At 38.0% G+C, this 26,732-nt stretch overlaps 1 protein-coding gene across 4 annotated transcripts in view; it reads right to left on the reverse strand.

Moving 5' to 3' along the window:
* Positions 1-26,732, reverse strand: part of SBF2 (SET binding factor 2) — a 459,215-nt gene that overhangs the window by 12,185 nt on the left and 420,298 nt on the right. For all 4 annotated transcript variants that reach the window (XM_065882548.1, XM_065882549.1, XM_065882546.1 and 1 more), the window contains 4 exons: positions 22,234-22,410; positions 19,648-19,749; positions 18,745-18,930; positions 558-684 (listed from right to left, as the gene is read on the reverse strand). In XM_065882548.1, coding sequence (XP_065738620.1) covers positions 558-684; positions 18,745-18,930; positions 19,648-19,749; positions 22,234-22,410 — 592 coding nt within the window. The remainder of the gene's footprint in view (positions 1-557; positions 685-18,744; positions 18,931-19,647; positions 19,750-22,233; positions 22,411-26,732) is intronic.

The raw sequence follows: 26,732 nt of genomic DNA on the forward strand, positions 1-26,732 counted from the left end.
GTTCTTTGTGCTAGCAACGGTGCTAAGAAATTTACAAATATTTCCTAATGGGATCATCCTGGCCCAAAGGGGTGGGTGATATTATTATCCTCATTTTAAAGATGAGGACACTCAGAGAGGTACCTAACCTGTCCAAAGTACTTGGCTGGTAACTGGCAGTGTTGAAATTTAACGATTCTGTTTGCTCCAGAGCCCATGGCCATAACTGCTATACAGACTGCTTCCAGGGGCAGGCAGCTTACCTACCAGAGTGTACCAGGGATGGAAAAACTATGAATCAAGTGTTTCTCCACTAACAGTGATACCGCTTGGAGATAATAAAATAGTAATAAGCAGATTTAACTTTTCAAAGGTGCTACATGATGACCACTTGGAGCCCCTAAGAGCTAACACAGCACATAATCTCACTCATTCATGTCCATTCTACTTTCGTAGTTTGTAGAGGAAAACCTTAAAGTGGCCTTGCCACGCTTGGGGGTGGTTATTTTATTAGTGTCTTTAATTAAAAACACATAAAACTAACAAGAAAGATGGAACAAGGGCATGCAAACACGTACCGTGCTCTAATCTTTCATAGTCTGAATCCAGGAGAAATGTTTTAAAGCGATTAGACACATAGTGGAAAGCCAAGAACTTTAAGTAATAGGGATTGAATTCAAACTCAGTTGGATACTGGTTGTGAACCTGAAACACACAAGGCAAAGAAAAGGATAAGAATCAAATGGAACAAAAAGTGGATGCCATGCCACTGAGTGCTGACCTGAAATATGCAGGAGACCATTTGGTCACTCAGTCAACTGAATCCCTACCTAAGTGGAAGTCGGAAAGGAACCAGCCTTTTGACAGACACCATGCTGGGGTTTTTTTAAATAAACGTAATCTCATATAATCTCCATAACAACACTGCAAGATAGGCATTATTTTTTTCCGGCTTTATTGAGATATAACTGACATATAACATTGTGTAAGTTTAAGGTGTACAATGTGATGATTTAATACACATATCTATTGTGAAATGATTATCACAAGAGGGTTAGTTAACACCTCCATAACCTCATACAATTACCTTTTTTTTGGTGGTGGTGAGAACATTTAAGATCTATTCTCTTAGCAACTTTCAAGTATAGAATACAATATTTGTTAACTATAGTCGCCATGGTGTACACTGGATCTCCAGAACTTACTCCTCTTATACCTGGAAGACAAACATCTCTCCATCCCCTCCCCCGCCCCCAGCCCCTGGTAACCACCGTTCTACTCTGTTCCTATGAGTAAGGCTTTTTTAGATTCTACCTATAAGTGAGATCATACAGTATTTATCTTTCTCTGACTTATCTCACTTAGCATAATGCCCTCAGATTCCATCCACATTGCTGCAAGTGGCAGGATTTCCTTTTTTCTCATGACTGAATGAATTTCTCATGTTTACATATATAACATTTTCTTTATCCATGCATCTATAGATGGACACTTACATTATTTCCACTTCTTGGCTATCGTGAATAATGCTGCAATGAATGTGGAAGTACAGATATCTCTTTGAAATAATGACTTCATTCCCTCTAATATATCCAGAAGTGGGACTGCTGGGTCATACGGTAGCTCTATTTTGAACTTTCTGAGGGACCTCCATATTGTTTTCCACAGTGGCTGCACCAATTTACATTCCCAACAAGGAATCCACATCCTCACCAACATTTGTCACCTCTTGTCTTTTTGATAACAGCTATTCTAACAGGTGTGAAGTGTGAAGTGATGTCTCACTGTGGTTTCGATTTGTACTTTCCTGATGATTAGTCAGTGATGAACACTTTTTCATGTACCTTTGGCCGTTTGTATGTCTTTGGAAAAATGTCTCTTCAGATCCTGTGAAGATTAGAATTATTACCCTCCCCTCCCCCCGCTTTACAAATGAGGAAGCTGAAGATGAGCAAGATTAAATAATTTACCCAAGGTCATTCACAGAAACTAGTGAGCCCAGATTTGAACCCTGGCTTGTTAGGCTCCTCGGGCTGTGCCTCCTTCACTACTTTATACTGTGCTAGATACTTGATATGCAAATTATCATAAGTTGTGGTTCTTGCTTTCTAGGCATTTGTGGTGTAATAGTGTGTAATACAGTAAGAAAAATTATACTCACAGAAGTTTGGCAGTGACAGGAATGAGAAGAGAAGGTGGTGGTTTGGGGCGGCAGCAAGAGACGTTTTCCCGACAAAAGCAATGTCGGGAAATGTAGGGCAATGTAGAAGGAGCCCACAGAGAGAGAGTAAACTGTGGAGAAAGAGCTGATAACTAAGAGAGTAAGGCCCTGGGAAAGCAAGAGTGAATGAGGCTAAGGGTCCAGAAACGGGGAACAGCCTTAAAAATGAGGAGGGACAGAAGAGTAGATAAAAAGAAAGGTATGTTCAAGTGCCAAGGGAAGGGGGAGGAGCTTATGCCTTTTAACATAAATTTTCCATCAGTAACTTAGTGAGGTCACTGGGAGAGGAGTAAGGATGAGGGAATGACATGGGAGGGTGGGACCAAGGCAGAGTCCGGAACGGTCACTGAGCTATAGCGTGCTTTAGACAACCTGTGCGCAGACTCCATGGAGCCATCTCATGTGGCAGAAGATGGGCTGATGACCTTGCGATGCTCTCCAGTCCCCCCAGCAATCTCACCTTTGGATTGCTCACTCTCTCTTGACCAGTTAGAGAATTTTGCTTGGTTGAGATAAGTTCCAATCATAATTGTATTTACTTAAAAGCTGTTTCAAATGAATACTGCAGGCAGGCTGTCTAAAAGCCAGCTTTCCTCTCCATGTTTTAATTTGGCAATGTAGACCAACACTTGGTCAGCCAAACAGAGCAGACATGTGTGCAATATGTTGATTACCCAACAGATCAGTGGGAATTTAAAGTCATGATCTGGAAATCAGTGATTTTATCAATGTTTATCATTTGATTAGAAACCTAGTTTTCTGTGATGATTAAAGGTTTTTTTTCCTATAACATTTTTTCTGGCTTTTACATTGAACTAAAGTTTTAGATCATAAGTAATACAACATAAAATGGATGTTAAGAAAATGTATTAAAACAGAGTTTGACTCTTAAGCAATGGGCTTGTGTACTGTGGACCTGCTTTCTTGACCTGAGCCACTGCCCTTCCAGCTGGTTCTGGTCTCCCCAGGACAGGAACGCTTTCCATGAGACAACTGGGATGTGGCTCTGAATAGCGAGGCTGTGCGCCATATTCTACGTTTTAGAACTTAAACTCTTTAGCCTGGGTTCCTGGTTCAGAATCAGTAGCACCACCTCAAGGGGCTGGTGCACACATGATGGAGGGGGGTGACCTGGATTGTGGGTGGTGTGACAAAAGAAGGAGACAGGTCCAAGAGGATAGAACTTGGTTCTCTACCAATCTGAGAATCTCAGGGAGGAGAATCTGCAATGTGCTTGGGCAGGGTGAGCTCCAAGAACAACTTTGCCCCAACAGCCCCTGGAATGAACCTTGGTAATCACAGGCCAGGCCCTTGGCTCACTGTGTCGAGGGGAAGAAGAGTTCAGGGCAATTTCCACTGACCCAGTCCATGACAGTTCAAAAAACTCTTCTAAAAACTTATTAAACAAAGCTCCAGAATAACAAAACATTTCTCTCAATGACTGTTCTCCATAAAAACCACTTGCCTCACACATAACTGTATCTTTCCTTGATTATTCTGATATTTAATATGCTTAGGAATATAATTTTAATGACCCACTTCTGAGGTAAAGTAGAATGGAAATGATAATGAATACGACCTTAAGTTGAACTTACAGGCATTTCAGGGAGATCAGATGCTAGGACTAGAAGGAAAACTCCTCTACAAGTGGAAAAATGCTTTCATAGCCCACTGTACTGAGTGACTGGCCTCACCACAAACCCTGCACTCCACAATTACGTTAGAAAAGCTAGACACTTCTCCAAGGCCGCTGGCACCAGCCTTGCTTGAATTGGAATTGGTGCTTAGAAAACATTAAGGTGGGAGAGCTTGGGGGCAGCAGTGTCTGCATCTGTGTGCCACAGTGGCACCTGCAGTTGCTAACTGCTTGGGGAAAAAAAACAGTCTGTCCCCATACTGGAGTTAGTTATTAGGTCTGTTGGAAGTGGAAGAGAAGATGCTGAACAATTTGTTTGTTTGTTTGTTTGTTTTTTACTGTGTAGCAACAGTTTAAGCAACAAGCATATGAAAATTTCTTCAATGAAAAAAAAAAAATCAAATTGACCTGAGTCAAATGCTGGGTTGATTAATGCCTAGATAACCACATTTGGAATGCAACATTAAGAAATACAAGGGATTTTCTGAAATGTCTTTTTTCCATAATGAGAAACAAAGACCTGATTGTATTCACAAGACAAAATCTGGTGCTTTCTCCACCATTTAGTCCTACATCCCAGGGAGTCAATTTGTCCAGTTAATTGGCTTTTTTTCCTCGTCAATGGGACACCTGGCCTCTTCTGCTGTATCCCACCACAGTGGTCTCCACAAGGCACAATCCATGTGCTTCCTTCTCCTTCTGTTAAGTATTGTTTTAATAGATGGAATGGGATCAGGCCAAAGAGACTGCCTCTAAGAACTTATTACAGGGAATGCATGAGAGTTTAGAGGTTTGTTAGCCGCAGGATTTTTTTTTAAAACAACTTTAATGAGGTATAATTGACATACAATAAGCTGCATATATTTAAAGTGTACAATTTGATACCTTCTGATGTCTCCACACATCTGTGAAATCATCACCACAATCGACATAGTGATCATATCATCCATAACTCCCAAAAGTTTCCTTGTGCTCCTTTTGCATCTTCCTGCACCCTCCTCTGCAAGCAATGACTGATTTGCTTTTTGTCATTACAGATTAATTTGCATTTACTAGAACTTTATATAAATGGAATCATAAGTATGTACTCTGTTTTTTTTTTTTTTTTTTGGGGGTACGCGGGCCTCTCACTGTTGTGGCCAATCCCATTGCGGAGCACAGGCTCCGGACGCGCAGGCTCAGTGGCCATGGCTCACGGGCCTAGCCGCTCCGCGGCATGTGGGATCTTCCCAGACCGGGGCATGAACCCGTGTCCCCTGCATCGGCAGGCGGACGCTCAATGACTGCGCCACCAGCGAAGCCCTGTACTCTTTTTTTGTATGCCTTCTTTCACTAAGCATAATTATTTGAGATGCATCCATGTTGTTGGGTTAGCAGTAGTAAATTCCTTTCTACAGCTAAATAGTATTCTACTGCATGGATATACTACAATTTGTTTATTCATTCACCTGTGGATGGACATTGGGTTGCTTCTAGATTTTTGGTTATTACATATAATGTTGTTATGAACAGTTATGTATGAGTCTTTTTATGGGCATAAGGACTTCATTTCTCTTGTGTAACTGCCTAGGAATGGAATGCTGAATCACCTGGTAGGTAGGTATGTTTAAATTTTTAAGAACTGTTTTCTCAAACAATGGTATAATTTTATATTCCCACCAGCAGTGTTAGAAAGTTCCAGTTCTTCCACATCCTTGCTAACACTTGGGATGGTCAGTTTTAAAATTTTAGTCATGAAAATAGGTATTTAGTAATATCTTATTTTGATTTTAAGTTGCATTTCCTAATGATAAATGATGTCAGGTATCTTCATGTGCTAATTTTTCACCTATGTATCTTTGATGAAGTCAGTATAAATGTTTTGCCATTAAAAAAAATAGGTTGGTTGTTTCTTATATATTGTTTTGAGAATTCTTTATATATTCTTGATACGAGTCCTCCAGCAGACATGATTTGCAAATGTTTTCTCCCACTCTGTGATTTGTCTTTTCATTTTCATAACAGTGATTTTTGAAGAACAAAAGGTTTTAATTTTGACGAAGTCTAATTTATCAATTTTTTCTTTTATGGATGATGCTTTTGGTGTTGAATCTAAGATATCCTTGCCTAATAACCCAAGATCACAAGGATTTCTTCCTATGTTTTCTTCTAGAAGTTTTATAGTAGATCTTACATTTAAGATCTATGATCCCTTTTGAATTAATTTTTATACTGATGCAAGGTATGGGTCAAAGTTAATTTTTTTTTGCATCTGGAAATCCAACTGTCTGGTACCATTTGTTGAAAAGACTAGTCTTTCTCTACCTATTGCTTTAAATTTTTTTAATTAAAAAGTTTTAATTGAAATATAGCTGATTTTCAATGTTGTATTAGTTTCTGGTGTATGGCAAAGTGGTTCAGTTATATATATATAATGGTTTATTACAGTACATCGAATACAGTTCCCTGTGCTATATATATAGTAGGACCTTGCTTTTTGTCTATTTTAAATGTAGTAGTTTGTATCTGCTAATCCCAAACTCTTAATTTATCCCTCCCCACCCCCTTTACCCTTTGGTAACCATAAATTTGTTTTCTAGGTCTGTGAGTCCGTTTTTGCTTTGTAAATACGTTATTTGTATCATATTTTAGATTCCACAAATAAGTAACATCGTATTTCTACCTATTACTTTTGCATCTTTGTCAAAAATCCGTTGTCCATATATCATATATGTATGGAACTATTTCTGGACAGTATTCCATTGATCTGTCTATCTTTGTACCAATTACCACTCTGTCTTGATTATTATACTTTTATAATAATATCAGATAGTGCTAGTCGTCCACTTTTGTTCTTTTTCAAAGTTGTTTTGGCTATTCTAGATCCTTTGCATTTCCATATGGATTTTAGAATAAGTTTGCCAATTTCTACAAAATAGCCTCCTAGGAGTTTTATTGTGATTACACTGAATCTTTAGATTAATTTGGGGAGACTGACATCTTAACAACATTGAGTTTTCTGATCCATGAACAACAGGTATTTCTTGATTTATTTAGGTCTTTAATTTCTCTTAGTAATGTTTTATAGTTTCAGTGTCCAGGTCTTTAATGTATTTTGCTAGATTTCTTTCATGTTTTTTGATACTGCTGTAAATGGTAATGATTTTTAAGTTTCAGTTTTCCAATGGTTTATTGCCAGTATTGATTTTTGTATACTGAGCATGTATTCTGCAGCCTTGCTAAACTCATTTATTCTAGTAGCTTTTTTTCTTTTTTTGGGGGGGCACGGATAGATTCCATGGACCATGATGTTATTTGTGAATAAAGATAGTTTTACTTCTCCCTTTCTAGCGTGGATGTCTTTTTAAAATCATTTAATTTTTTTCCCCAAATGTTCAATTTAATTAAAAAAAAAATTTATTTTGGCTGTGCCAGGTCTTAGTCGTGGCACAAGGGATCTTCACTGTGGCATGTGGACTCTTAGTTGTGGCATGCGGACTTCTTAGTTGTGGCACGCAGACTCTTAGTTGCGGCATGTGAGATCTAGTTCCCCGACCAGGAATGAAACCTGCGCCCCCTGCATTGCGATCATGGAGTCTTACCCACTGGACCACCAGGGAAGTCCCATGAATGTCTTTATTATTACCATTTTCTTGCCTTATTGCATGGCTATGACCTTTAGTACAATGTTGAATAGAGGTGGTGAAGCAGGCATTCATGTCTTGTTCCTGATCTTAGGAGGAAAGTGTTCAGTCTTTCATTATTAAGTATGATGTTAGCTGTACTTTTTTTTAAATAGATACTATTTTTAGTTTGAGAAGATTCCTGAGAATTTTCACAAGGAATGGATATTATATTTTGTCAAATGCTTTTTCTGCATCTATTGAGATGATGTATGGTTTTTTTAAAGTTCCTTAATATGGTGAGTTACACTGATTGATTTCAAATGTGAAACTGACTGTGCATTCCTGGAATAAACCCCATTTGACCATGGTATATTACCTTTTAAATATATTGTTGAATTTGATTTGCTGAAATTTTGTTTAGAAAATTTGAATCTATGATCATCAGGGATACTGATCTATAGTTTTCTTTTCCTGTCTTTGTCAGACTTGGGTAATGCTGGCCTCATAGACTGAGTTGGGAAGTACTCCCTTTGTTTAAATTTTCTGTTAAGAGTTTTTGTAGAACTGCTATTATTTCTTCCTTAAATACTTGGTAGAATTTACCAGTGAAGCCACCTAGGCCTGAAGTTTTCAGTGTGGAAAGATTTTAACTACAATTTCAATTTCCTTAATAGACATAAACATATTCAAGTTATGTATTTCTTCTTGAGTGAGTGGGGTAGTTTGTGTCTTTCAAGGCATTTGTCCATTTCAACTAAATTTTTAATTTTATTGATGCAAAATTGTTCACAATATTCCCTTATGGTCCTTTTAATATCTGTAGAATCTGTAGGGATGTTATCATTCTCATTTATAATATTGGTAATTTGTGTCTTTTCTTTGATCAGTCTGGCTAGAGGTTTATTAATTTTATTGATCTTTTCAAACAAAAGCTTTTGGTTTCATTAGTTTTCTTCTTGGTCACAAGATCTGGGGGGCCTAAAGGCAAGTCTGTTTCAAATAAATGTAGCCTTATTGTATTATGTAGAATTGGGAATGACAGGCATCTCAGCCTATAAATTAATTCTATGTGAGCATTTCCCCAAATATGCTGATGAATAGAGTTTTAGGCCTCTTTCAGTCATCATCTGGATTCTGTTGTTCAAAATAATTTTGCATTTATCTTGATGAAGAGAAAAAATATACAGATTTAAAATACTAAGACTAAGCTGTTTGAGGCATTTTGTTTTCCATTATGGAGTAAAATCTGCCAATTTCACTTATTTATAGGAAGAGAATCTGAAATGGAATTTGGAGAAATATGAATTTATAGGATCTTATTTTTTGCCCATATGCCATTAAGTACTTTGTAAAATTTAAAGGCCCATAAAAATAAGCTATGACTCAAATCCCAGGAAAGATCAACATTTTGGGAATAAAATATAAGTTAAAACTGGATTTTGCTTTCAGGAATTAGAAATATTAAGCTACAAGAGACCCTATATTTAATGGTATCAACATTTAAAAAATTATGGGTATGTTAGACACACCCTAGAAAAACAGGTAGCTAACACTAGTTTTTGTTATTTCACAGATTAAGATTTAATAACCATTAATTGTATACCTTCTGTACTGTGCCAATCACTTCACATAAGATTTTTAATCCTTCTGAGATATATACATATATAAAGAAATTGAAGCACAGAGAGGCTGAATAATTTGTTAAAGATCAAAAATTAGTAAATGAGACTGATAGGCAAACTCAGACTTACTTTATGGGCTCAAATATTAAAAGCTTTAATGTGAAGTTGCTTTATTATAAATCAGCTTGGAGTGTGTCAACTTTTGCCAATTTTCAGTTGACTGGGAAGCAGGCAGACACCAGAAACTCTTGAATACACCATGAATCAATTAACTGCAGTTATTTTGCCAATATGCATGGATAAATTTTAGAGTAACAGACCTATGTGAGGGCGACTTAGCTCCTCACACATGCACTCACAGGGAAAGCTCATATCTTTAAAAGGCAAATAGGTTTTCTCTTTGGAATAGGACCTAGCATAGTGCTGGCATATGGTAACTGTAGGGAGAATCATACCACAAAGCCAGACCAGAGTGAGTCAATTTACAATTTGAATAAACTTCAAACGCAAAGTTATAACTGTTACTTGCTTTTCTCAAAGTAGCAAATAATGAGAAAGTTCTAAGACGCACTCAAAGATTTACTCTAATGCTGGAATAAAGGAGATGCTTTTGTATACGTCATGCTTTCATTCATATTATACATATCTTTTCCCTTAGTATTATATTTTAAAAAGAAATTTTAGGTAAAAAAAATTTTTTTTTGTATTTGGATGTATTTTCCTTCTGAATTTGGTTCAACTATTTTAAGAAAAGGAAGCATCCTGTAATGATATCATTTGAGCTAAGCCAATTTCTTTTAGAAGCAACAAAAAATCTGCCAGATGTTGCTATTATGAAACTGTGATCTAGCATTTATAATTCATCTGACACCTGGATACACTGGCACAAACAATGGCTTTTTATATGATGAGGCAGTTCTAATTTGAGATCAGCGCTTCATCTGTTTTCTTTGTAACTCTATTAGTACTAATGGGCAAGTCTAGGCATACGTCCATGGACTGCCTTTTGGCATTCGGCATGTTAGAAAAGGTTAATAAGCAGGGAACACATTCCACCTGGGGAAGTTTTGCTAGCTGCTGCATAATTTTGCACTTATTTTTTAAAATGTTGTTGAGGCTTGGCTCTGTTTTGTGCTCCTGAGAGACTGAGGATAGCACTAATTCGAACTGTCTGGCAAAAGCCAGAGTCATGTAAAGCATTAGTGTTCACTTGAAAGGTATTCGAAGAAGGCATTTTCTAATGCCTAAAACCACTATGTAGGAGATGATGAAACGCTACCTTATAATTAAGTCAGCAAGAATCAAAAGCTCTATTTGTTAACTATAGTCTTCTGTTTTTGAATGAATAAATTGTCCCTTTTCAGCACAAAATAATCTACTTCACCAAAACTGACACCTATCATAGCCAAGCATTCTTTAAATACTGCAATTAATGTCATACACTCACTTTGCCATGACTTGCCTGAACTTAGGTTATTATGTGTGAGAGTATTAAGTTGAAGGGTTCAGACAAAGTTTTAAAAATTTATATTTTATTTTTTTTTTAATGTAGTATGACCAGATTTGAAATCATACAAGGGGTCTTCAGACCCGGAACAATATTATTTTCTACAGTCTGTGAAGCATTCACTTACAAATAATTGAGTTTTCATTAAAAGTCAACTTTTGTTTTCAGTTTCAGAACTGAAATTTCTTACTGATTGTGAGTAGATTCTTTTGCTGACTCTAATATTTAGGTATGCAGAATTCTGCAAGTTGAATATGGGTATTTAACACATTTAATACTGTATTTAACTTAAGCCAAATTCAGCCATACAAACTCAGTTCCCAGCAACTCTCCCTCAATTAAAGGAAAGGAATTTTTGAAAGGTAAAAGTTGAAAATGAGGTGGGGAGAAAGGGAGGGGAGACAGTAGCAGGCCAAGAAAATTCAGAAAGATGGAAAACAGAAGGAAGAATAGCAGAAAATGACAGGAGATGAGGAGCTACACTGGGATGAAAATGATTTGAAAAGGTAACAGTTTGCCCTGTAAACCCAGAAAGGCTCAGGACTCAGAGGCCCAAGTCCTATATAGGAGGAAAAGGGGGGCTAAAAATGAGAACTAGTTTTAAGTCTAGAGAGGCAGTGGTGAGACCTCCAGGTTCCTTTCCTATCTCATGTAGCCTTTCCTGCCTCATGACTACCTTCTTGCAAGCAAGAGATTAGAGGTTTGTTCTCTGGAAAAACCAAACTTGATAAGTTCTGGACTTGGGAACACCATGCACAACTGGCTTAATGATGAGACTGAAAACAGTACAGAAAAAGTAAAACTCTGCACACTTAACTGGGATTTCCCTGGACCAGACAGCCAGGGTTATAAGTACTTTCTGGGTATCACAATGGCAAATTTTTCTCTAGAGAAACTAGAGAGCTGCTGGTTTTTTTTTTTCCTTAGAACTCCAGTTTACTAAGAAGTTGGACTTACTAATTAAAAAATTTTTTCATATTCAGTGAAGTATAATTTAAATATACTAAAATTTCCCTATTTTAAGCCTACAGATTGATTAGTTTTGGTCACTGTTCATTTGGTTACACATTTGTATAACCACCACCACAGTGAGGATACAGAACAGTTTCCTCATCCTATAAAGTTTGCTCATGTCCTTTCGAAGTCGACCCCCTCCCCTGACCACTGGTACCAGGTAACCACTGATCTTCTACCACTACCATTTTGCCTTTTGTAGGGTTTCCTATAAATGAAATCATATATTGTGTGGTCTGTAGTCTTTTTTACCCATTTCCCCCATTTTTATTGAGAAATAATTGACATACATCACTGCATAGGTTTAACGCTACAGCATGATCGTTTGAATTACATATACTGTGAAATGATGACCACAATAGGTTTAGTTAACATCCACCATCTCATATAAATAAAAAGAAAAAAAATTTTCTCCTTGTGATGAGATTTTTTCTTTCATTTTATAAATTTATTTATTTATTTTTGGCTGCATTGTGTCTTCGTCGCTACGTGCAGGCTTTCTCTAGTTGCGGTGAGCGGGGACTACTCTTCGTTGTGGTGAGTGGGCTTCTCATTGCCGTGGTTTCTCTCGTTGTGGAGCACAGGCTCTAGGCGCACAGGCTTCAGTAGTTGTGGCACTCAGGCTCAGTAATTGTGGCTCGCGGGCTCTAGAGCACAGGCTCAGTAGTTGTGGCACATGGGCTTAGCTGCTCCATGGCATGTGGGATCTTCCTGGACCAGGGCTTGAACCTGTGTCCCCTGCATTGGCAGGCAGATTCTTAACCACTGTGCCACCAGGGAAGTCCCTTATGATGAGATTTATCTGACTTTTTTCATTGATCATGATTTTAAGACTCATCCATATTGTTGTGTATATTAACATTTCATTCCTTTTGCTTGCTGAGTAGTATTCCATTGCATGCATGTACCAGAATTTGTTCATCTGTTCACCAGCTGATGGACAATTGGTTTGTTTTTCATGCTACCCCTTTATAGTCACACCCATTCCCCTCCCCCACTATCTCCAAACCCGCACAACCAATAATTTATTCTCTATCTCTATAATCTTGTCATTTTGAGAATGTTATATAAATGGAATCATACAGTATGTGACCACTGGAGATTGCGTTTCCTTCACTCAACATCATGCTCTTGAGATCCATTCAAATTGTCGCTTGTATCAGCAGCTCACCCCTTTTCATTGCTGAGTAGTGTTCCATGGTATGGATGCACCAGTTTGTTTAGCCATTTACCTGTTTCAGGACATTTTGTCCCCTCCCTCCTGCAATTTCTGGCTATTATAAATACAACTTCTATAACAATACTTTCATATTTGAACCAAGTTTCTTATAAAAAGCATACTGTTACATCATGTTTTATTTAGACCATTTCCACTTTTAATGCAATTATTGGTATGTTAGGGCTGAAGTCTGTCATTTTACTTTTTGTCTTCAGTTTGTTCTATTTTTTTTCTTTCTGTTTTCTTTTCCCTGCCTTCTGTGGATTACCTGAACATTTTTTAGAATTTTATTTTGATTTATCTATAGTGTTTTTGAGTGTATGTCTTTATGTAGCTTTTTTAGTGGTCGTTCTGGGTATTACATTACATATCTTGTTACGGTTGACTGGTGTTGACATTTTAGTGAAGTGTAGAAACCTTACTTCCCTTTACATCCCTTTGTGCTCCCCCACTTATAATTGTCTTAACTATTTCCTCTACATATATTGAGAACATCAAAAACTGTTATAATTTTTGCTTCAACCATCAATTTAGAAAACTGAAGAGGAGGAGAAAAGTTATTGTATTTATCCATATTTTACTTTCTGTTGTTCTTTTTTCCTTCCTGATATCCCAAGATTCCTTCTTTTATCATTTATTTTCTTTTTTTTTTTTTTTTTATCATTTATTTTCTGCTTGAATAATTTCCTTTAGCCATTTACATCTATGATCCATTTCAGGTAAATTTCTGTGAATGATGTAAAGGTCAGGGTTCATACTTTCTTATATAGATATACAGTTATTCCAATACCGTTTGTTGAAAAGTTTCCTTTCCCCATGTCTCATTTTATAATTGTTTTCTGTGGGGGAAGTTGTCATTAGAGTTTTAATCCCTCATTTGTGGAAACAGCAGTTAAACTTACTTCCTTTAAACTTTATTTCACCCTTTGAAATCTGAGGATGTTACCTCAACATATTATATGAAAAAGGGACAGTTACAAACTTTTATTTCAGCCATAAAAAAGGTTTAAGTTAATTTTAGGATAAAAATATGTGAAACCAAAAATATGGATATTTTCAAATGCCTATGGATGATATCTTAAAATACTCAGTAAAGAAGTTTGTAAACAAGTGTCCTATTCTCAGTTTAATTCGTTTAAAAAAGTTGACATGGGAATTCCCTGGCAGTCCAGTGGTTAGGACTCCATCCGTGCCTTCACTACCAAGGACCTGGGTTCAATCCCTGGTAAGGGAACTAAGAACCTGCAAACAAAGCAGTGTGGCAAAAAAAAAAAAAAAAAAGTTGACATGGATTCAGTTTAATTCTTATTAAAAATAAGTCTACATGGGTGACTTTACCTGCCATTCCTCTCATTCCACACTGTTTTGATTACTGCAGCTTTGTAGTATTGTCTGAAGTCTGGGACAATTATGCCTCCTGCTTTGTTTTTTTTTCCTCAGAATTGCTTTGGCAATTCTGGGTCTTTTATGGTTCCATATAAATTTTTGGATCATTTCTAGTTGTGTAAAAAATGTCATGGGTAATTTGATAGGTTGCTTTGGGTAGTATTGCCATTTTAACAATATTAATTCTTCCAGCCCAAGAGCATGGGATATCTTTCCATTTCTTTGAGTCCTCCTTAATTTCCTTTATTAATGTTTTATAGTTCTCAGTGTAAAAGTCTTTCACCTCCTTGGTCAAGTTTATTCCTAGGGTTTTTTTTTTTTTTTTGGTGCAATTTTAAATGGTGCAATTTTAAAAGGTACTTTTTTTTACATTCCCTTTCTATTTCATAGTTAAAGAAATACAACTGATTTCTGAATGTTAATCTTGTATCCTCCTACTTTGCTGAATTCATTTATTAGATCTAGTAGTTTTTGTGTGGAATCCTTAGGGTTTTCTATATATAGTATCATGTCATCCACATATAGTGACAATTTTACCTCTTCCCTTCTAATTTGAATATGTTTTATTTCTTTTTCTTGTCTGATTGCTGTGGCTAGGACTTCCAATACTATGTTGAATAGAAGGGGTGAGAGTGGGCATCCTTGTCTTGTTCCAGATTTTAGTAGGAAGGCTTTCAGCTTTTCACCATTGACTATTACATTGGCTGTGGGTTTGTCATAAATACCTTTCATTATGTTGAGATATGTTCCCTGTTTACCTACTTTGGTAAGAGTTTTTATCATGAATGGATGTTGAATTTTGTCAAATGCCTTTTCTGCATCCATTGAGATGATCATGTGGTTTTTGACTTTTCTTAATGTGGTGTATTACACTGATTGATTTGCATATGTTGACCCATCCTTGTGAACGTGTGATGAACCTCACTTGGTTGTGGTGTATGATCTTTTTTATGTGTTGTTGGATTTGGTTTCCTAATATTTTGTTGAGAATTTTTGCATCTATATTCATCAAAGATATTGGCCTGTAACTTTCTTTTTTGGTGGGATCTTTGTCTGGTTTTGGTATCAGGGTGATGGTGGCATCATAGAATGTCTTTGGGAGTGTTCCCTTCTCTTCAGTCTTTTGGAAGAGTTTGAGAAGAATCCGTATGAGTTCTTCTTTGTATGTTTGGTAGAATTTGCCTGTGAAGCTATCTGGTCCTGGCCTTTTGTTTGCAGGGAGATTTTTTAAATTACAGATTCTATTTCACTTCTAGTGATCAGTCTGTTCAAATTATCTATTTCTTCTTGGTTCAATTTAGGTGGGCTGTATGTTTCTAGAAAGTTGTCCATTTCTTCTAGGTTGTCAAATTTGTTGGCATACGATTGTTCATAGAATTCTCTTATGTTTTTTTGCATTTCTGTGATATCAGTTGAGATTTCTCCTTTTTCATTTCTTTTTTCTCTTTGGGTTCTCTCTCTCTTCTTCTTGGTGAGCCTGGCCAGGTTTGTCAATTTTGTTTACCCTTTAAAAGAACCAGCTCTTGGTTTGATTTTTTTGTTTTTTTAATCCCTATATGTTCTTTAAGTGTGAACACCACATTATGAAGATTGTGATTTTAATTTTTAAAGATATCCACTTTTATACGCCAAAGACATTAAAAGCAAGTCAACTGCTTCATCTGGTATTCAACTGCATAGTGATTTTTTTTTTCTTTTTATAAATTTATTTATTTTATTTATTTATTTTTGGCTGTGTTGGGTCTTCATTGCTGTGCACGGGCTTTCTCTAGTTGCACGAGTGGGGGCTACTCCTTGGTGTGATGCTTGGGCTTCTCATTGCAGTGGCTTCTCTCGTTGTGGAGCATGGGCTCTAGGCGTGCGGGCTTCAGTAGTTATGGCACATGGGCTCAGTAGTTGTGGCTCACGGGCTCTAGAGCACAGGCTCAGTAGTTGTGGCACACGGGCTTAGTTGCTCTGCGGCATGTGGGATCTTCCCGGACTACTTCTTCTTCCAGGGATCGAACCCATGTCCCCTGCACTGGCAGGCGGATTCTCCACCACTGTGCCACCAGGGAAGCCCAAGAGTGATATTATTTCAATGCAGGGGTAAAATTGGTTGAGTGTACTTATTAAGACAACAGAGGCGTCCAGTGAGGAGGCTTAAGAACCTTTCAAGTGAAATTTTGACATTATTATATTCAAATTGGATGTGAGGAAGAGTAATTCTTTAAGAAATGTAGAGCCACTGAAAGTTTTTGTTTGTCTGCTTTAAAGGTTTTCTGTAAAAGAGAGTAACAGCTTCATATCTGAGCATTCAGAAGATGTTATTAGCAACTCAGGACATCCTAGATGGTCTTGATGAAGGGTGGTGAGAGCCTCAACAAGGCTGAACCAGGTGGTCATTCAAATTTTCATTTATACATATTTATTGAGGGTCTACTACATTCCAGAGACTAAAATTATAATTGCATTAGATATTAGGAATATGAAGATTAATATAACATAGACCCTTCTCCCAAGAATTCTCAGTCTAAGTAGGAAGCAACAGACACGTACAAATAGAAAGATGCTAGTGTACAGATGCTACCGAAGAAGTCTGTACACGGTTCATAAGAATACAAATGAAGGGGCCAGGAAAAGGTTCAAAGAAAGATTACTTAGAATCATGGAATAAAATATAGTGCTGAGAACAGTGCCTGGTGCATGGTAAGCGGTCAAGAAATATCAGTAATGATGACTGCAGATGGTAGTGGGATATAGGCATGAAGGCAGGAAATAGCTTGTGCATAGCATAATAAGACAATGTGCAGGATAAGAAATGCTTTCATGAAGAACTCTTATGCGTTCAGCTATCCAGAAGTGAGAAAAAATGCTTGCTCCTCCCCTTTAGTCTCAGTTAAGCTTTCTGTTTCAGAGACAATAGGCTTCAAACTTCTCCCTCATGTAGTTGTCGTAAGATGTCTGAATAAAAAAGCTAATATTCAAACAGGAAGCAAATATATAATTTGCTGCAAAGAGTTTAAAAGTATAAGCTCAACCTTGTGACCAGCTTCTCCAGATACTACTCAAATCAACTAAAATTATTCAATAGGTCTTTTCTTTAAGAAGCTGATAGGAGCAATCAAAAACATAACCTCCAGTGTTTGTGTATGTAGGGGATGGGGTAGATGGAAAAGTCACTGCTAATGGGTATGGAGTTTGTTTTGGGGTGATAAAATAATCTGAAATTGCTTGTGGTAATTGCACAACTCTGAATATACTAAAAACTACTGAATTATACACTTTAAATACATTTTTAAAAAAATTATGAAGTGAATTGATAAAGCTGATCAAGTGATTAATGGAATAAAAAACAAAACATAACCATACATAAGATGATCTAGTTCCAATACTGGTTCCTAAAAACATTTTTACTTTTCTTTCCAACAGATACTTGAGGCCAATGTATTTCAATTTCAAAGAGGATCACTGTTCTGACAAATATGTTTGACATGCCAGAACCCATTCACTGTTGTGGTGCAGATGAAACAGGCTAAAAGTGTCAACCTTACTTTTTCTAGGCCATTTTAGCCACTGGTGCCAATGCCTTCAACTTGTAAACCCAGTGCCATCCAATTCTCAAGCCCAATACTGACCAAGGCCTGAGATGAAGGTAAGAGGGAGCCCAGAGCATTCACATCTCCCCCACTCCCAGCTCCTACTGGGTTTGACTGGATTATATACCTGGGTTTCTGTCTGGTCCCTTTTTTAAAAAATAAATTTATTTTATTTATTTATTTTTGGCTGCATTGGGTCTTCGTTGCCGCACGCGGGCTTTCTCTAGTTGCGGTGAGCTGGGGGGGGGGGGCTACTCTTCATTGCGGTGTGCAGGCTTCTCATTGCAGTGGCTTCTCTTGTTGCGGAGCACGGGCTCTAGGTGCACGGGCATCAGTAGTTGTGGCTCACGGGCTTAGTTGCTCCGCAGCATGTGGAATCTTCCCGGACCAGGGATGGAACCCGTGTCCCCTGCCTTGGCAGGCAGATTCTTAACCACTGCGCCACCAGGGAAGCCCTCTGTCTGGTCTCTTGATTAGCCCTGATTATGCCACCCAGTAGAACTAAGCCATTGTTCTCAACCTCAGAGGCTTGCCTGGTTGGGCCCTGATTCTTTCTCTAGGGGTTTAGCTCTACCTCCTATATTTTCAGGCATAAAGTAGGGTCCTCCCCAAATGGGAAGACCACGTGCTGGATTTCAGGCTTGGCCAACACCTAGAGAGTTTTACTGTTCTACACTAGATCAAACCTTCTTCGAGAACAAGCCAACTTTGCTCCGTTACATTAGATGGTAATTTAGAGTGCTGCCCGCTTCACTTGGGAGCCAGCTCGATAGCCAGCTCAGCTAGCCTAGTTTCAGAAACCAACTAGTTTTTTCTTTTCCATTTCCAGGCATCTACTGCTGAGATTTTAGCAAGTCTTACGGCTGAGTCCATCAGAGCTGTGACATAAAGGTACCTGGCACAGCAATGCAATGCTCAGTAAATGCTAGGTCTTTTCTTTCTCTCGTATCAAGTCGATTTAAGCTTGCTCTACTTACCTGGTGTACACAATCTAAGAACTGTAGGAAGACTGGAGTGAAACCACTGCCCTGACAACCGAGGGTCAAGCTGCTCCGCTGACTGAATTTATGGCCAAAAGAGAGCCACTCTTTTTCGACCAGCATCCGGAAGCCTTCAAGTGTCCTATAAAAGGGGTCACTGAGTAACTGAACCAGGGAGGTCACCTAGGGTACAAGCAGGTTGGATACTTCATTACTTTCAGTCCTGAAAAATTCCTGCTTCTAAGACAAAGCACTTCCTTTTGATGACAGCTAATTAACAAGCCAAGTTACCTGGATGGCAAATTTGTTCACTAACTGCTCCAGGACAGCTAAGTGAATTAATTCTACAAACTTTCCATTAAAAACTGAGACTCAAATTCATTTTGGCTACATTTTCCTTCAGAGGAGAATTAAGAATTTAATCCTTGCCTGGCCGGTTTGCTGACTGTGGCCTTCTCCTAGGTTAATTAATAAGGTCAGAGGATCAGTTCAAACCTACATCTACTTTTTGGCAGATGTAGGTTAATGCTTTACTGTAGATTATACTCGTACTTTTCCTTTTCACTCTGGAGTGAGTAAAGAAGGGGCTTACAGAGACAGAGAAAGGACTGACAAAACATGGGAAGGATGGTCCATGTTCTACACCACTGGTCATGCTTGCATGATGCTTCTGTGGTGTGGGAGCCTGATGCCCTGAGCCAGAGCTCCAGGCTCTGTAGGGCCTGGAAACTCACGGCACAGAGCTTTTTGATGGATACCAGGTGGTGTTTAACAGAGGACTTCCTCTGTCCATAAACACATTAGTCATTATACACAAGATTCATCTGCAGAATTTTAAAATAACTGAATTAAAATACAAATATAAAATTAGATATCTGAAAATATGTTTTAATCATTTACTTGTGCAGTGATGTCCCAGCCTTCTTCCAAACACACCCAAACTGAGGAACCATTCTCAAGTACTTCTGATACAACCAACGCAAGCTGCAGTACCCTGTGAAGCTAAAGGATAAGAACGGAGGCCACAGTTAGACCAAGTGCTTTCTGAGCACCAAGAACAGACAGACTTGCTACCAACCTTAGATAATCAAACAAGTTAGGGATTAAAATATTTGGACAAAAGAATCTCATGAATTTTAAATACTTAAAGTTCTTTGTCAAAATCAAGATTAAGCAATGACACATTTTAAAACAATGTGTTCAAGTGATACTTAATGAAATAAACTGACCTTACAAGATTCCCCTCAAAGCGGAAGAGCTATAATTCTTTCCAGTGGAAAAGAGTGAGGTTCTATGTGGCCCTCGCAACATAGTTATTAGATTTAAAATTGGTTCTTATGTGATATAGTGAGTTCTATTTCCGACGGCTGCACAACTTTGTAAATATACTAAAAAGTACTGAATTGTGTACTTTTTTTCATTTTAAAACCCTCTAATATTAGAGAAAATATACCTACAAAAAAAATCTCAGGAGAAAGAAAAATATTACAAAATATATATAATGCATCTCCCCAGAGAAATTACAAAAGATATTGCTTCTATCAAATATGAATTCTATACTAAAGTATTTGTACTGTGTATTAAATGGGAAGAAAGAAAACTTTTATTTGTGCTCAGCTTTTTAAGCCAAGACAACTGACTCCAAGTCCCTAATGAACAATTAGGGTATGAGCAAAGCATATAGATTTCAAAACTAAATGTGTAACATTCTGGTTTAAAAAAAATTTTAAACATTACTTGACATAACTTGTAGAATGAATCCAACTCTGAACTAAAACAAAACACTCCCACCCCCATATTTTAAACAGAGCTAGGCTATTTTTTAAAATTATTTTTTTAACGTCTTTACTGGAGTATGATTGCTTTACAATGGTGTGTTAGTTTCTGCTTTATAACAAAGTGAATCAGCTATACATATACATACATCCCCATATCTCTTCCCTCTTGCGTCTCCCTCCCGCCCTCCCTATCCCACCCCTCTAGGTGGTCACAGAGCACCAAGCTGATCTCCCTGTGCTATGCAGCTGCTTCCTACTAGCTATCTATTTTACATTTGGTAGTATATATAAGTCCAAGTCACTCTCTCAGTTCATCCCAGAGCTAGGCTATTTTAAACACAGGAACAAGGCACATGTCCTCTTCAAGAATGGGAAGGTCCTCACTCACTGTTCCTATAACACAACTATTACCAGGCCTGAATTCTCTTGGGCTTAGCATGTGCTCTGAGTTAACTTTTAAACTGCCAATATCCCAAGTGGGGCAATGTTTTCCATTGTTTTTAGTCCGTAACTTCTGATATGAATCCACTTTGAAGTAAGGAGTAGAACACAGAATAGGAGAAACATAGATGGATAGGTTGAGTGGTAGGAACACTTTGGGGCTGGGGCTTATAACTTAGGGACAGCAGGGAGTATTGATCAGCTCCTTCCATGGGTACTCAAAGTATCCTGAATTGCCTTAACAGTAATTATCACAGCCTCATATAATAGCTAATTGTATATGTGGCTGTTTTCCTAGAGTTTAAGTAAGTACCCTTGAGAATAGTCACTGCCTTGGGTACTTACATCATTTCCTGGCTTTTTTTTTTCTTTTTAGTCCAATGTACTGTGGGAAACAACCCTTTTTCCTCCTCAAGAGAAGCAGGAGAAAAGAAAAAAAAGAGAGGCGGGAGGCTTGGAGGTCAATGTGGACAGGGGATAGGGGGGCTGTGTGCTCCTACAGGGGGAGAAGGAATAATGGACATAGCACCAGGGGCCTAAAGACAAGGCTGAAGGCTGTATTGCAGAGAGGTCTTGGCCAAATATCTGCATCGGTGTCTAAAACATGCATGTCATAAATACCTTTCCTTCTGTGGTTTGGAAGAAATGTGGGTTAGGTGTGCTGGCATACCTATTTCTCCTTAATTTCTCAATAAGCGTTCAATTAAAAACATCCCAAGCTTGACTTAGCTGAAGGAAGGATATGTGGTTTTTCCTAAACCTTAGGTAGGCTTCAGGGCAACCAATGTGCCTTTGTTGGGCTGGCTTGGGAGTGAAGCCACAATCCAGAGACACAGAACAGGCAGAGACAAATAGAAAGCGAGAAAGTAAGAGGAAAAGCCCCTTGGAGTCACCAAGAAATCACATCCTGTCCTGGATCCTCACTCTGTTAGTAACAGAGCAGGAGCCCTAAAAATACATGTTGTTTAAATTTGTTGTATATCAAAAAGTTTCCATCTAAAAATAATAATCTCCTTCTTAGCATCCTATGGAGACCAAGCAAGTTTCAACAACAGAGAGAGAAAAACCCAGGGATGGAGAATTCTACCCCTTCATTTCCTATATCACATGGTTCCCTGGAACTGAAAGGCCTTTACAGAGGGCACACAATCAAGGGAGAATGTCAGGTAGTGGGGAACACAATATTTTTTTCCTCAAATATCAATTCTGTATACCCACTTGGGCCTCTCTTTCCTTGAGTTATAAGATAAGCTGCTCCAGACATTACCTGTGGGAACCACTCAGAGTCTCCCAGGGCTCTCAGGAAGGTCACTTCTGAGTCAGTAGGGATGGTGCTTGGGACACAAGCTCTCATCAGTTTTTTAAAACTGGCTTTCACTTGTCGGATGTCATGAAATTCAACAGGAACAAACTCACAATTTAAAGCAAATTCTAACTTGAAGTTCTGTGGATGAAGATGCAGAGAGAATTAGGCAGACAACGTGTTATAGGTAAAAAAACAATGTTTTCAACAGGGTAATGCTTAGTGATATACAGTTAGTTGAGGCCAAAGAGCTGCAGGGGCTGCAGTGGATCAAGAAAGTCAATCATTTTTCGCTAATGTGTCAGTATTGCTGGAAAGAGCCATTCAGTAAAGTCTAGTGGTTTGACTTAGCTTGCTGTCATTCTGAGAACTTGAAGAGGCTACTAGTAGACTGGAACCTGATGGAGCTTATAGGACCAAATATAAGCTACTTACAAGGCCATGAACCTGGAGGTCTAAGGAGGAACCAATGACGCATGACAGCGTGATTAATCTAAAACTGTAAACTAAGTTTCCCCAAGATGTGAATTATAATTAAAAGGTAATATGCTGTTGAGGTTCCAGAGCTCTACAAATTCAAGTTTATAGACATAACATTTGTTTCTTATTATGCAAGTAAAACATAGTCATTGTGAAAATGAAAAAAACAGAGATAAACACTGAGAAGAATATAAAAATCACTATCTCACTGCCCTACGACTACTAATATTGTATTCTTTTAAAGCCAATAAAAAAAATATATATATACAGTAAAACATGAAAGGCTTTGTTGATTTCTAACTTTTGGACTATTTTTCACTCAGTATGACATATATCAATCTTTGTTTCAGTATTTTTATCATTTATATTTTTAATCCATATGGAATTTTTTCTATGTGAGTTTGCAATTTTAACTAAAGAATGCTAAATTGGTGGCCCATTGAAATAGTTTATTTTGATAATCTAGTTGCCTACTTCTGAAGACGATTTAAAAGTTCTCTAACTTCTTACGCCAAAGAATGAATTAATAATTTTCTCATGTTCTTTTCACTTTCTTCACATTCTGCCCAAATTACTCTACTGGATCATCTGCTTTTCTAAGAGTAAACTGCTTTTTGGAGATTGGCTGTACAATAATATGAATGTACTTAGCACTGCTGAACTATACATGTTAAGATGGTAAATTTTATGTTATTTGTATTTTACCACAATTACAAAAAATTGCTGCCAAAGACTTATATATTGGGTCTGTTTCATGTCTTATATTGGTCACTTTATTTTTTAAAGGCCTATTAAAGTTTCAAAATAAAAAGTAAAAACCCCCAAGTTTTTTTTCTTAAACAGCATTACCAATGTATATTAAGGAAAAAAAAAGTTTCTTTGTCTTAGTAATTCCACTTTTAGGAAGCTAGCCTAAAGAAATAATCTAAAATGTAGGAAAAAATCCTCTAGTGGATTGTATCTCAATAAAAAATAAAAATAAAAAGCTATATGCTTGAAAATGTGACTGCAATTTTACATATAGATGATAAAGAAAGAAACCAAAACATCCAACAAAACAGAAAGTTATGGGACTTCCCTGGTGGTCCAGTGGTAAAGAATCCACCTTCCGATGCAGGGGATGCGGGATGATCCCTGGTAGGGGAACTAAGATCCCACATGCTGCGGGGCAACTAAGCCCGCGCGCCACAACTGTTGAGCCTGTGCACCTCAACTAGAGAGCCTGCGTGCCACAAACTACAGAACCTATGTGCTCTGGAGCCCGCGTGCCACAACTACAGAGCCCATGCGCTCTGGAGCCCACGTGCCACAACTAGAGAGAGAAAACCCACACGTCACAACTAGAGAGAAGCCTGCGTGCCACGCCAAAAAGATCCCTCATGCTGCAATGAAGATCCCACATGCCATGATGAAGACCAGACACAGCCGAAAAATAAAAATAAATAAAAATAAAATAAATATTAAAAAACGGACTGAATGTTTAAAACAAAAGTTATGCAGTGATTAAAATAAATATGAAATCTATTATACAACATGGAAAGATGGCTTGAGATAAAGAACTTAGCACTATGAGAACATGAGTTCTTTTCTGTTAGTTTTTTTTAAAATCTTTTTTTGCTTTAAACGTTCTATGCAATTCAAAACATATTATTACAATCCAGATATATTTACCAAGACATTTAGACATTTATATTCCTGAGTATAGTTCACTGTGCTATACAGTAGGCCCTTGTTAGTTATCTACTTTATTTTTAAAAATTTTCATTGGAAAATTGACTTACAGTGTCGTGTCATATTGGTTTTTTTAAAAAACATATAAAAATAGTTTACTTTTCAGAAAAACTAGATGCCTTTCCATTTCCCAACAATACTTGAGCTAGGTATACCTACCTTATAAAGCAGGAGTTATCAACCATCGTGTTCGACACAGTTAAGATTATGAAGAATTTGTTACTAAGTATAAGATATTAAAGTATGTGAATTAAAAAAGGTAAATAAGGGCAATTCCAGATTGTTTAGAATGAGTCACTCTCACTTATTTGCTTTCCTATGTTTCCTTTGTTGGGATAAAAAGGTGTGGAGCTGCAACTAGGCAGCACTGTGCTGGCTAGACTATGGCACACGTCAGACAGATATGCACCCATACTCTACAGACACAGTTGAATTAATAAAAAGCAAAATGTGAAGGAATATACAAAAATCCTAATAACTATTGTGCCAGAAATTATGTTTGGAATTATGTTTTTAAAATATAGTATTTTATTGATGAAAGAAAGAAAGAGAAAGGAGGGAGGGAGAGAGGGAGGAAAGGAGGCAGGGTCCCAATTGGTCAGTCTTTCTTACTCATATATGCATGATCACACAGCTTATCTGAGGACTGATGTGCAAAGGGAATAGCAGAGGTGAGCATTCAGGAGACAAACCTTGGGGAGTGACTCAGATCATAAATAAGAGGTGTGCTGAAGTGGGCAAAGTCTGTGTTCTGGGAAAGACACTGGTGCCAACGAGGCTGTGCAGGCATCCCTGGACTACTTTTGAAAAATGTCCCAACTATTTTCTGGATATAAAATTATCTGCTGTATCAGAAGACACGTGTGCATATTTAAAAATTGAGCATTACCCAGCAGTTTCATTCCCTCTACCCTAAAGCTTGGTGACTAAGTGACTGCAGTAGTCCAGGCAGTGGGAGAAGAGCTAGCAAAGCCAGACTGCCACTGAAGAGCTGACTCAGTCACTGGCATCCTGAGGACCAAGCATGTGGGATCCTGCTCACAGCCTCCATTTTACAGTTCAGCTGAACGTCTGTCTAGATTGTCCAGTGCTCACTGGGGCACTGGACTAAACTTTGAGGGGATTTCTGAATTAACAAATACTTTTAGGGACTTCCCTGGTGGTCCAGTGGCTAAGAATCTGTCTTCCAATACAGGGGACGCGGGTTTGATCCCTGATCACAGAACTAAGAGCTCACATGCTGCAGGGCAACTAAGTCTGCGCACCGCTACTACTGAGCCCGCACGCCACAACTAGAGAAGCCCGTGAGCCACAACAAAAAGCCCGCGTACCGCAATGAAGACCCAGCACAGTCAAAATAAAAAACAAAAACAAACCCCCCCAAAAAACCCCAAATACTTTTATTTCCCACACACCTGTCAGTAGTAATGAAATTTATTCTGTAATGTGTGAACTGCAAAAACATTAAACCCCAAGGAATTATTGTTGCTTTTGGAGATAGGGACTATCTTTACAATTTATGGGACTTGAGCATAGTGAAGCTCTTTAACATAATAATTTAAAAGTAAGAATAAAGGGGCTTCCCTGGTGGCGCAGTGATTAAGAATCCGCCTGTCAATGCAGGGGACACCGGTTTGAGCCCTGGTCCGGGAAGATCCCACATGCCGCAGAGCAACTAAGCCCGTGCACCACAACTACTGAGCCTGTGCTCTAGAGCCTGTGAGCCACAGCTACTGAAGCCTGTGCGCCTAGAGCCTGTGCTCCGCAACAAGGGAAGCCACCGCACTGAGAAGCCTGTGCACCGCAATAAAGAGTAGGCCCCACTCGTCTCAACTAGAAAAAGCCCGGGCAGCAACGAAGACCCAATGCAGCCAAAAAAAAAAAAAAAAAGTAAGAATAAAGTTGATTACCAGCTAATATCTTACATTTTCTGACATGTCTTAGGACGTGTCACTCTATACAGTCTTGAGAACCCTTAAAGAATGTAACTTAAGAAGTGTAGCCTTGGCCTTCCCTTGCCTCCATATGCAGTGCCATACTCTTCTTTCCACTCTTCCTTCCTGTAGCTTTATCAATAGGTTTACAAGAACAAAAACATCTGTTTTGCCATGGGCACAGATTCCTATGGAAGCTGAACTAAGACAGTGGAAAAACGCAGCCTGGATAAGCCTTATTTTTTTAATGTACACTCCCTAATATTCATGATATTTATGCTGATTTTAAAAATGATTATGAATAAGCACTTGTTTTCA

This window comes from Phocoena phocoena, chromosome 8, assembly GCF_963924675.1.
Source record: "Phocoena phocoena chromosome 8, mPhoPho1.1, whole genome shotgun sequence".
NCBI lineage: Eukaryota > Metazoa > Chordata > Mammalia > Artiodactyla > Phocoenidae > Phocoena > Phocoena phocoena.